Source organism: Macadamia integrifolia, unplaced genomic scaffold (assembly GCF_013358625.1).
Source record: "Macadamia integrifolia cultivar HAES 741 unplaced genomic scaffold, SCU_Mint_v3 scaffold766, whole genome shotgun sequence".
Taxonomy (NCBI): domain Eukaryota; kingdom Viridiplantae; phylum Streptophyta; class Magnoliopsida; order Proteales; family Proteaceae; genus Macadamia; species Macadamia integrifolia.
Genome location: NW_024870535.1, coordinates 136,367 through 147,706, shown reverse-complemented (window position 1 = coordinate 147,706; position 11,340 = coordinate 136,367). Strand labels below are relative to the sequence as shown.

At 36.8% G+C, this 11,340-nt stretch overlaps 1 protein-coding gene across 4 annotated transcripts; it reads left to right on the top strand.

The window, feature by feature from the left end:
• The first annotated feature begins 1,813 nt into the window (after positions 1-1,813).
• On the top strand, positions 1,814-7,130 carry LOC122069925 (purple acid phosphatase 15-like). Of its 4 annotated transcripts, none has more exons than XM_042633991.1 (4): positions 1,814-2,166; positions 2,804-2,995; positions 5,829-5,956; positions 6,827-7,130. In XM_042633991.1, exons 1-4 carry the CDS (start codon positions 1,896-1,898, stop codon positions 6,848-6,850), a joined length of 615 nt encoding a protein of 204 aa, XP_042489925.1. In that variant the 5' UTR covers positions 1,814-1,895; the 3' UTR covers positions 6,851-7,130. The 4 variants fall into 4 exon arrangements, with proteins under 4 accessions (XP_042489925.1, XP_042489924.1, XP_042489923.1 ...); XM_042633990.1 differs by having other exon boundaries at positions 6,814-7,130; XM_042633989.1 differs by lacking the exon at positions 5,829-5,956 and having other exon boundaries at positions 6,814-7,130.
• The last annotated feature ends 4,210 nt before the right edge of the window (positions 7,131-11,340 follow it).

The following is an 11,340-nucleotide window of genomic DNA, read 5'->3' as shown; positions in this document are numbered from 1 at the left end:
ACATCTTCTAATTGTCATTTTTCTATTCCCAATATTCTTTTATGTTAAGTGTAAAAAGGGTTTTCAAAAGTTATTTGAATATGACTCATCATTATATCATTATAAAAAATTGTTGTCAAGGGAGTGTAAAAGACACCAATTTAGGTATATTTTGAACCCAACAAACTCAGGGGGTAGTGGAATTGGTGAACAACGAACTAAGTATGAGCCGTAAACTCGGATGTCCTAAGTTCGACTCCCACTAGACACACCTTGAGCCACTCACACGGTGGTATTTAGTACTCTTCACTACTTTCAATGAAAATTTAGCAAATAAATAAATAAAAATGAACACAACAAAATCTTTTAATTGGCCCTTATCTTATTCTCATAAGTTTTGTAAGATAAAGGTATAAAAAGGTTTTCAAAATAATTTGAAAGTAAAGCATCATTATTTCATTATCAAAATATGTTAGTGTGATACATATTTTTTAGCTACATGTGTGAAGATAACACAATTACCCTCATTGGAAAAAAATGATTATACTTAAAAGGTTTAAAAAAATTTATAAATTATTATTATATATTATTATAATAGACATTTTAAATTATTTGACACCATGAGGAGTGGTAATAAGAAAATCCCTAAGCTAAAAAACCATATGTATATACAACATTGTAGACATATATTATAGGGCAAGGGAGAATGCTAACTGGTCAGGTGGCTATTGCGCTAGCATATGGGCTAATGGGAGAGCAAGCGGAGGCATCAACCACATAGGGTAGGGTGGTCTTTTCACGCATGTGTTTGGGGGTATTGGGCACAACAAATTAGCATTCTTTTCGCCTATATTATATTAGGGAGAGGAGGGATAGGCACACCGCCCATGGGCGGTAAGTTAGCGGCCGGGCAACACCAATGGGGACATGGGACGGAGCATCATACAGGAAGGGGCAGCGTCATTTCAAAAGTAAGAAAAGAAAGACACAGAAGAGATTAACTCATAATACACTAGAGATGTGCCAAACATTTTCCTATTATATAAATGAGAGGAGGGTTTCCTATCCAAAAGCGTGGCTCTTGCACTAGTGCATGGCTAATGAGGGTTCATGTAGAAGCATCAACAAGGAAGCATTATTGCATTGACATGGCAACCATTCCCCTCCCCCCAATGTGTTTGGGTGCAGCCCCTAAAGTCCCCCACAAAATACATTTTCCTATATAAATGAAAAAAAATTCCTCCATTTTGCAGGTTGGTATGTTCACCACTTAGCTTGTTGGGCCGAGCTGGGCTGATTTCGATAGGCCTAATCAGACTTCCCCACTTTAGGACCATATATCATGATTGGCTCATTTACGTAATCGGTCTTCATATGCTAGGCATGGTCCTATTTATAAATGGTTGGTCTTATATCATTCTTTAATTGGTCTAAACAGATCTTAATCGGGCTTTAAAAGGTCTAATGGCACATTTATCTCTAAATGGATTATAATGAACTGTCAATCTGAGTCAGGCTATTAATTGTTGATCCCCACTTCTTATTAAGTATTAACCTACTTGTCACGCTGGACTGGTTCAGGTTTTAAATGGTCGGGCTTGGTCGGGTCTACCGATCAGGACCATAGCACAGAACATGAAACCGGTAATTTTTATTTTATTTGATTTTTTTAATTCAAAAGGTCAAAAAGGAATTTATGAATGCTACCCCATGCCAGAGGAACTTTCAGATTGTAGGCCCAAGTGGCCTAACGGCGAAAAACCGTCAAGATGGCCATATCTTCGTGTCGAGTATTCCCGCGAACACTACAGACTGTGCTGACTGCTGAGGAAGCAAAAACGGGAATAACAAACGACAAAGAAACCAAATGAAGAGAACCCAATAAGCAAATCAATCAAATGGGAAGAACCCTATGAATGGTTTACAAGTTGTTCTGTTTGTCTGCGATTTTGATCATCCTACTGTTTCTAGAGAATTTTGCCGTCGTTCATTGCCGGATTCCGACGACCCTTGGTGGATCATTCGAGCCTGTCACGGTTCCTTTTGATGAAAACTTACGTGGGCATGCCGTGGATTTACCGGATACTGATCCTCGCGTGAGCAGACGGGTTAAGGGGTTTGAGCCTGAGCAAATATCAGTGACTCTGTCGGCTACTTATGATTCAGTTTCGATCTCTTGGATTACAGGTTTCTATTATTATTATTATTATTATTTTTTATTTGGGTTGCTTTGAATCGATGAGAGTGGTGAATTTATTGGAGAGATCATTTTTATAATGGTGTTTGATTAAATTTATTATGCCAATCAGAAAATAGTCTTCACAGTAGAGCTACCATTTCCCATTATCAAGAAAAATTAATGTATAAGTTTTAATGGAGTTTGATTTTTATTTGTTATTTTTTCCCCCTTTTTTTATTATAATTGGATGGTAACATACCATTTCTCAATAACCACTCTAGAATTTCTTTTTCATTATTTGTTTCTTTAGCAAATTGGTGTTGTAGATTAGTTAGTGAGGAGAGATAGGGAATCCAGATGCTAGAGAAGAATTATGTTGTAAAAATGGTGTTTGGTTTTACCTCTCTGCTTTTTGAAGTTACTAGCTGGGCTGTTTACTTTGAGAACCTATGGATTTTGAATTGGGAATCCAGTTGTTGAAACTTGAGATGAGAAATTCAAGAAATAGGTTAGATTTAATCTATTCTGTTAGTCAGACTAAGTATCTTCCATTGGTTAATTTGTGCTTATTCTTGTACAATTCTAAAACTGGATTACTATCAGTTAAGAATGTGATAAAAATGCGCTTTGGATTCTATTTTGCAGGGAAATTCCAAATAGGGAACAACATAAAGCCATTAAATCCTAAAACTGTAGCAAGCATTGTTCGTTTTGGTAAATTAGGGTATCCATTAACACATGAAGCAATTGGTTACTCCCTGATTTACAACCAGCTTTATCCTTTCAATGGCATCCAGAATTACACCTCAGGAATTATCCACCATGCTCGTCTCACTGGTAAGTTTTAGCTGGGTTTTGTTTTAATACATTTCCCCTTTTGGAAGTTACAAATCTTCTGCTTGGTGAATTTTATTATTTTTCTGTTTTTCATTGTTCCTCCTATGCTCCTAATTTCTACAGTCTCCTCCCTGTGACATGTGGATGTGACTGGTAATTTGAACCAAAGAATAGTCTATTGGTGTATGATGTCTTGTATTCCGTCGTAGTTTAATCCAGGAAGTACTGGTGCAGCACCTAGACAGGCAGGACGGCGTCCCGCTATGTACTTTCCAGGGAGTAATAGTTGTTATATCAGCAACCTTTCATTTTAAGGCAATTGTGTACTTTCTAGATTAGGGTTTTTTTGCTATATATTTGTAGCGAGGGTTTCGTTCTCTGTAACGCAAGCAATACTGAGAGGTGTGAGGACAAGCGATGTAACCCTATTCTCCATTGATAGTGAAGCAGGATCTCATCTCACCGGGGACGTAGGCAACCTTGTCGAACCTCGTAAAATCCGTGTGCATTGTTTGTTTTGATTTTCCATTTTCTTCTGCATCGTTTTAGGGTTGCGTTTCTACATAGTCATGGCTTGATGTTTGTTTGTTATTCTGGCATATTGGTATCTAATGGAAAAAATGAGCATGCCTCTATGCTTTCCTTCTGGAAATTTTTGGTACCTTTTACCCTTTCAAATGAAAGGTTGCTAATAAAACAACTCAAAATTTCTATTGAATGATTGTTTCACCCTAAGGTTGATTGTTGCTGTACAAATTCATATAGATGATCATCTTACATTTCTCTCCCAGAGCTATGAAAAGATCTAGTGGTAAGTATAAAGAATAAAAATAAAAAGCAAAGAAGATAATGTCTCAGTTTGAATCTGTTAAAAAGATGATAAAGTTTCTACCTGGAGAGCTTACTCTTCAAAGGAAGGATATAAGAGAACAATAACAATAACAATAATGTTCCATGCACGATTTAAATTTCTGATATTTGTGGCTGTCCAGGACTATAAATGTTTCGTCTCATCCCAGCCCAGATATAAAAACTGAATTTACCTCCTGAACTCACTATTGAGTTGAGCATGCCAACTTCTTCTTAAATAGTGTACTACTAAAGCAAAGAAAAAATTTTGTTATTATTATTTTGTCTTTCAAATTTAGTTTTGTGGATGTTGGCCAATCAATTGGGTTGGACTGACCCTGATGTAGATAAGTCACTTGGGTTTATTTTATTGCAAATAAGACTTGGGTTGTGTTATATATGTGTTGGGCCTTTGATCCCATGGGTTTTCTTTGAAATGAGCCATTTTAATGGGCCTAAAATATGGGTAGAAGGTAGAAAAACGGGATTTAATACATTAGTTTAGGTAGTTGCTATTTAATTCCATAAAGGCCCATTAGGCCATTGGTCGGTTGTAAAGTCCTATATGGACTATTAGTTAGTTAGTTCTACTCCATGTTGGAGTCATAAAGTCAAGTCCTAGTCCTATTTTGAATTCTTAGTTGTAGTAGAAATGTCTAGTCCTATTGGGAAACTAGCTCCTAGTATTAGTGTGATTGTAAACTTCCCCTCTATAAATAGAGAGGCATATGTACCATTATTGAAAAGATTTGAATGAATGAATTATTGAGTGATTACTTTTTAGCTAAAAAAAACTGTTATTGAGAGGTGAGATGCTTAAACCTTTGAGGGGTGTGATATCCAAAACCTGAAGGGTGAAATACACATTCTTTTATTCTCTTTCACCCTTCTCAACCCTCCATCGGTACTTCTTTTTCTATTTTTATTTTCTGTTTATTGTTATTAGAAGTTCAGACCTGTTAAAGCATACAAAATCAGAATCAGCCAGCCAAAGAGTTCTTGTTCTTGAAGCCAATCGACCCTCATTGCTACCCAAGTTTGAGATCTGATCTACAGATCCTTTGAAGGACTGGTTCTATACTCTAAGATCAATCGATCCTCTCTTGAAGGTTATCTGAAGAAGACAAGTTGATGTTCCTGCAGAATTCTTCACATTCTCTCTCTTAGGTCTAAAAATCAAGAAAGTGCGTAACTCCATAACCAGCTGTCAGAAGCCCTTCATATTTGGGGGTTTTTGTGCCCTCCCTAGGGACTATCTACACCCAAAAGTACAGCTCAATCAGACTCCCATAGACCTGGCCACACCTTTCTCTCTCCAGCTCTATAGAAAGTCTTTCTCTCTCCTATCGAGTTGGGTTTTGGGCTGGTTTTGCTCCTATATAGGTATTGTATCCTTGGGGGTTTATTTGATGGTATTATTTCTTTGTTTCTTGCTCCTATTTGTATTGTTTGGGATTATAAACTGTGGAGTTAGTTACTTGTAATCTACTCTTGCATTAGACCCACCCCTCTGATTGCATGGAACTCATGATCTGTAAATTTTTTTTATTGATTACAAAAATAAGTAAGATGAAGTTTCACTGATATGCAATGGCTTTATACATTCTGGTCATCTTTGGACTGTCCATAAAATTCGAAATAGATATGTAAGCTTTCAGACATCTCCGGATCCATAGATTACCTTGCCATGTTTTAGATTTACCACTCTTTTGTCTGGGAATTTCTGACTCTGAAATTCCAATGGAATTGCATCACAGCATAGGATATCTCCGTGGGTTTATATTGTGATTTGCCGTGGGGGTTTCAGAGGGGAATGAAGGATCATGTTCTTTTCGAATCATAGAATTGAGAATTTTAAGAGGAAACAAAATAGATAGAAGAAAAAGAATGACCATCTGAAACCTCCGTCTTTTTACTCTTCTTTCTGTATATTCCAATAAATTTTGAAACTTTCAGTAAGTCTCTCTCTCACTGTGTTCTGTAGGGTTGAAACCTGACTCATTGTATTACTATCAATGTGGAGATCCTTCTATACCAGTCATGAGCCTTATATATTCTTTCAAGACAATGCCAGTTTCTGGTCCTCAGAGTTATCCAAAAAGAATTGCAGTGGTGAGAGACCTGGGTCTTACATACAATACAACTTCTACAATTGATCACTTGATACATAATAGTCTTGATCTTGCTCTATTAGTTGGTGATGTAACTTATGCCAACCTGTAATGATGACTAGCAAAAGTAAGTTGAAGTTGCATGTCTGGTCCACAGGTCAGTGGTTCATCTGTATGCTACTGATATTGTAAGGTTGCATAGTTGGTTCATTTATGACATATTCTGGCAAACACATCAAGCTACAACAAAAAGTTCAACCCTACAGGGACAAAAATCAGCCTGTTCTCTATGAAAATCCACATAATGAATGGTTGAAGTGTTTTTGACCCAGTACCTTCGAAAGAATATAGTAAAATAAGGGTATTGAGGTTTATGTTTTAAAACCATCTTATACCTCTTGTTCCAATACTATTTTAATGTAATTTAAAACAGTGTGAACAGAATTTACCCATATTAGGATATCTGAGTAGATGTTGGATGCAGATTTTAGTTCCATTAATTGAGGATGACTTATGAAACAATACGTCTATTGTTTTTGTTGTTGTGTGTTGATATACATTGTTGTAGTCCTTATTTAACGGTTTAAGTTTTTGGAATAAGCGGTTGTAACATGGTATCTGAACCAGGAGGTCGAGTTTTCAGTCTCTAGTAAGTGTGAGGGGTTTGTGTTTTGTGTTGTTGAGTGGTTTGTGCCCCTTGGTGCCACTTGACGGTGTCAAATGTAGAGTCGTGTGTGTGTATGTGGCCCTACACTTGCGGGGAAGAGGGTTTTATTGTGTGTTGATATACATTGTTGAACCCCTTACTTAACAGCTCAAGCTTTCGGGATAAGCGATTATAACATTTTTCCTTTATAGGAGAGCAATACAGGTGGCTGGAGAGAGACTTAGCTAATGTGGACAGATCTGTGACTCCATGGTTGATAGCAACTTGGCACCCACCTTGGTACAGTACTTATGAAGTGCATTATAGAGAAGCAGAGTGTATGAGGGTGGAGATGGAAGAGTTACTCCACTATTACGGCATTGATATAGTATTCAATGGACATGTAAGTGAACAACACTATAGATGATGATCACCATCTTCTAGCTCTTCCGTTTATTTTTCACAGAGCAAGTTCAATATTTTTGTATCAACTAATAGATCTCCTTGGGAAAAATCAATCCAAACTATCTGAACTGTACCACGTAATCTTATGCTCTTATTTATGGTAAAATAAAATTTACTAATTGTCCATTGAGATACCAAAAAGATCAACTGATAGCAATTCTAGATGGGTATATTCATGGTTTTAAGTATCTCCGATACCGATACGATATCCTCCGATACGTATCTTAAATTTAGTCGGCCGATACGATACACACCGATACGATACATTGAATTTTTTAAATCATTTCGTATCGATATGTATCCTACAATACATACCGATATGCATCAATACACCACTAATACACATCGATACGATACGACATGCCTTGATACGACTCTATGAAAAATATAAAATTGAGGTAAAATGTACGTTTCGGTATGTATTGGTACGTATCGGTGAGTATCGGTATGTATCGATCGGTACGTATCGGTATATATCAGCACGTATCGGTGAGTATCGATACGTATTGGTGCTACGGTCATATAATGGCCAATATGGGTAATTTTTCAGAAAAAAAAAAACGATTTTTTGAAGGGTTTTTGTTCCAAAGTTGTTGTCAGCCATATTTTTCCCTAACTAAAGTGGAAATCAAGGTTGGGAACAAGGATTTTACATTTATGAGAAAACTACAGACCTTGAATTCTTAGTACGATACCCTCAATTTAGTGTTTATGCATAATACATGTTATCAATAGCTTTTTTTAACAAATTCTTTATGCAAAAATGTTTAAAAAAATGTTTTCTATCCATTTATGTGTGTATCTTTAGGGTATCTTAGTGTATCTCCGATACGATACGATACCCTTCGATACGTATCTTAATTTTGGCCGACCGATACGACGATCGATATCGATACTTTAATCCTTGGGTATATTTAAGTTAAATCTTAAGAAAATGGCTTTTCTATATTCTATGGTATTAGGTCAGTACACAGAATCGCAGATATCTCGCTTGGATGCCTGTTTGTGGGGTGAGTCAAGGATTTAATTGGAACATAATCTGTGTAATTACATATTACTGCACTGCATTCCCATTTACAGTAGAGTTGGAGGAACTTTGAAGTTAAAACACCCAAACACAAAGAGTGAATTATTCATGCTGTGCATGTACTTGGTGCCAAGAAGATCAATAGTAAATTATGGTTTGCCTATTTTCATCTCAAAAATTTGAAGTATGATAATGAAGTTTTGATTACAGAGACTTTGGGTGGTTATTAAGAACCAAGGCTTCCTTTTGTTGGAAGGGAAGGGAAATTTTTCAAACCTAAAGAAGGAAACTTTTGTAATTGTTACCCAACTTGCTTATAAACTACTGAAAATTTCTTATCATAATTAGTAATTATATTTTTTAGATGTAATTTTCATTCTACTTTTCAAATCCAAGGGATCTAGATGCAAATTAAGTAAAATTTAATAACCATATATGTAATGATTTAGAATTGTGACAACCGTGTGAGATAATGATCACAAAAGTTTCTTTATTAGGTTTAAATTTTCACTTCCCTTGCGTTCAATTACTGTTCCGTTGCAACCTAACAGAGCCTAAACAAGTTTAAAGGGATGTGGGGGTGGGCTTTAAAGTGGCAAAAAGACTTATTGCAAGTTTCAAGGCCCAATTTTAAATTGTTAAAACCTATAAGACCTCACGTGGGCTTCACAAGGCTTGGGCTAGTCAGCCCAACTATCGGCTGTTGCCTCCAATTAAGGCTGAGTGTGGACAGGTATATCCTAAGGTTCCTTACTCGCATGTCAAGTTTTAACCTAAAAAGAGTTCATCATTGGAGGTTGAAATTATGAGAACATATACTGAGGTTCTTTACTCACATGTCAAGTTTCAACCCAAAAAGAGTTGTCATGTGAAAAACGAAAGGATCAAAAAATTAAGGACTACCGAAAAAGTACACGAAGGCTTGGACTATAGGGTATGGACATACAAGGGAGGGTAATGATTTTGGCTGGTAAATTATGCATCGTCAATCCTAACCGTTCAATAACAAATCCAATGGTAAGAATAACTGAATCACCCCTCCATGTTGCACAATTAGGTTTGCTTACCCAGCTTTTTTGGCCCAGATTTTTGAAATATAAATATTTAGTAATTAGAATTAGGAAGGACAATTCTCAAATCATCCTTCTTGCCCTAGTCTGCTTTTCTTCAAATTTTAATGGGATCTTAATCAATTGGTAGGTGAGTTCGTGTCATGATTGGCACCATTAAAACTTCCTTGGACCCACCAAAGCCCACATGATAGCCCTCATTATTAGGCGCATAGATGTTCTTAAATGGTTTCTGGGTAACCTAAAGTGTCTGTTTGATGTATTGATAGTAAATGGGTCACCAAACTCTTCCCCTTTGTTTCCCCCAATATTGGTGACTATGAGCCTATTTAACTGCCCTTAAAGTAAAAGAAAAGAAGAGAGAGAGAGAGAGCATGTTACCTAATGAACCTGTTTGGGCAGATTGCTTAGAAATTTTAATGTAGAAAGGTGGATGCTTTCCCAAACCCTTCACAACAAACACAATAAGACAAGCCAATATCCTAGAAAATGAACCTAAAAATGGCTGAAGCTCAACATTATTTAGTTGTCCTTTTATTCCCAATTTTTCCAAATGAGGCAATTAAGCAAATCCTAACTTCAACCAACAGACAAGGTAGGTGTTTAGGTAATCGTTTGCTGACCTAGAAAACATGTGGGGATTCCCATTTCCCAAACAAAACAGTAGGAAACTTGGATTCTCACATGACTTGTGGGCTCTACCTTATCCCTTAGGTAGAGAGCATAAGTGCCTAACTTATTAGCATTAAAAACTTAGAACTAATCTTTGGTCCCACCTCCATTAGGTTCATTATTCTCAGTTTAGTGGGCCTACATTAGTCTGTTTCAGTTCCAGAACAGACTAAATCTATTTAGATCAAAGTTCTGGGCCGTGGTACCCATTTCCTCTTCCTTTAGATGGTGAAATGACCCAATAATAGTGCTGCCCTGGCTTGGGTAGTAAACAAGAAGGGCCCATAGGTAAGGGTTTTGTTTTGTGTACGGGATTTGGGTCAGGCCTCGGGTAGGGCACAGGATCATGTAGGTATCCTACAGAAATATACGGCTTTGGAGCAGGGATAGCAGCACAGCCACACAGCCATAACTGGACCCAGAGGATAGGTTTTCATTGATTCTGATTCGATTTAGATTGGAATAAAACCACAGAATACACTAATTCGTTATTTTTTTTTTAAGTTTTTTATTCAAAAGTCTTACATACTATTACATATTACATACTGCATACTATTAAACCCAAGGGGGTAGCGCGGTTGATGTTTTGGTGAGCAACGAACTTGGTACGAACCATAAACTTAGATATCTTAAGTTTGACTCTCCCTAGGCACATCTTGGGCCACTCATACGGGGATTCTCTCTAGTGAAGAAGACCTAGATACCCAAAATTCTTACATACTATTATGAGTGGTAGCTTAGGGTTGTTAATCGGTCGGGCTGGGGTGGATTGTATTTGATTGGGCCTAATTGGGCTTTCCCATTTTAGGCGCTTACATCATGTGACTTAGCCATTTAAGTAATCGATTCTCATATATTAGGCATAGTCCCATTTATAAACGATCAGTCTGGTCTTTAATCAGACTAAATGGGCCTTATGCAGGCTTTAAACTGGTTAATAACACATTTATCTTCAAACAGACTATAAGCAGAAACGTGTGAGACTTAATAAACAGGCTTTTAACATGTTGAGCAACTAACCGGTTAGGCGACCATTAGGTAACACCCTTGGACCGGAAATGACCAATTATATTGGGTTGATTGAGCTAGAATCCAACACGTTTATTAATCGAATAATGAGGTTAATTGAACTAGAATCCGACACGTTTATTAATCGAATAATGAGGTTAATTGAACTAGAATCCGGCACGTTTATTAATCGAGCTGGACCTGAATAATTCAACTAAAAACCAATGAAGCCCAAGCATGATCCTGAGTTCATGTATATCAAACCTGCCCCAACAAGTCAGTGTCCCCCCCCACCCCACCCCACCCCACCCCACCCCACCCAACCCAACCCAAACCAAAAAGAAAAATAATAATAATAATAATTAAAGAGAAAGAAATCTAATTTGATTAATGTGGACAATCCACCTGAAAGCTTATACTAACTGCAATATTAGACTTGCAATTAAGCAAACAATAGATTAATATTTGTTTTTCTCTCTTTTTTTTCTTTTTTTTTT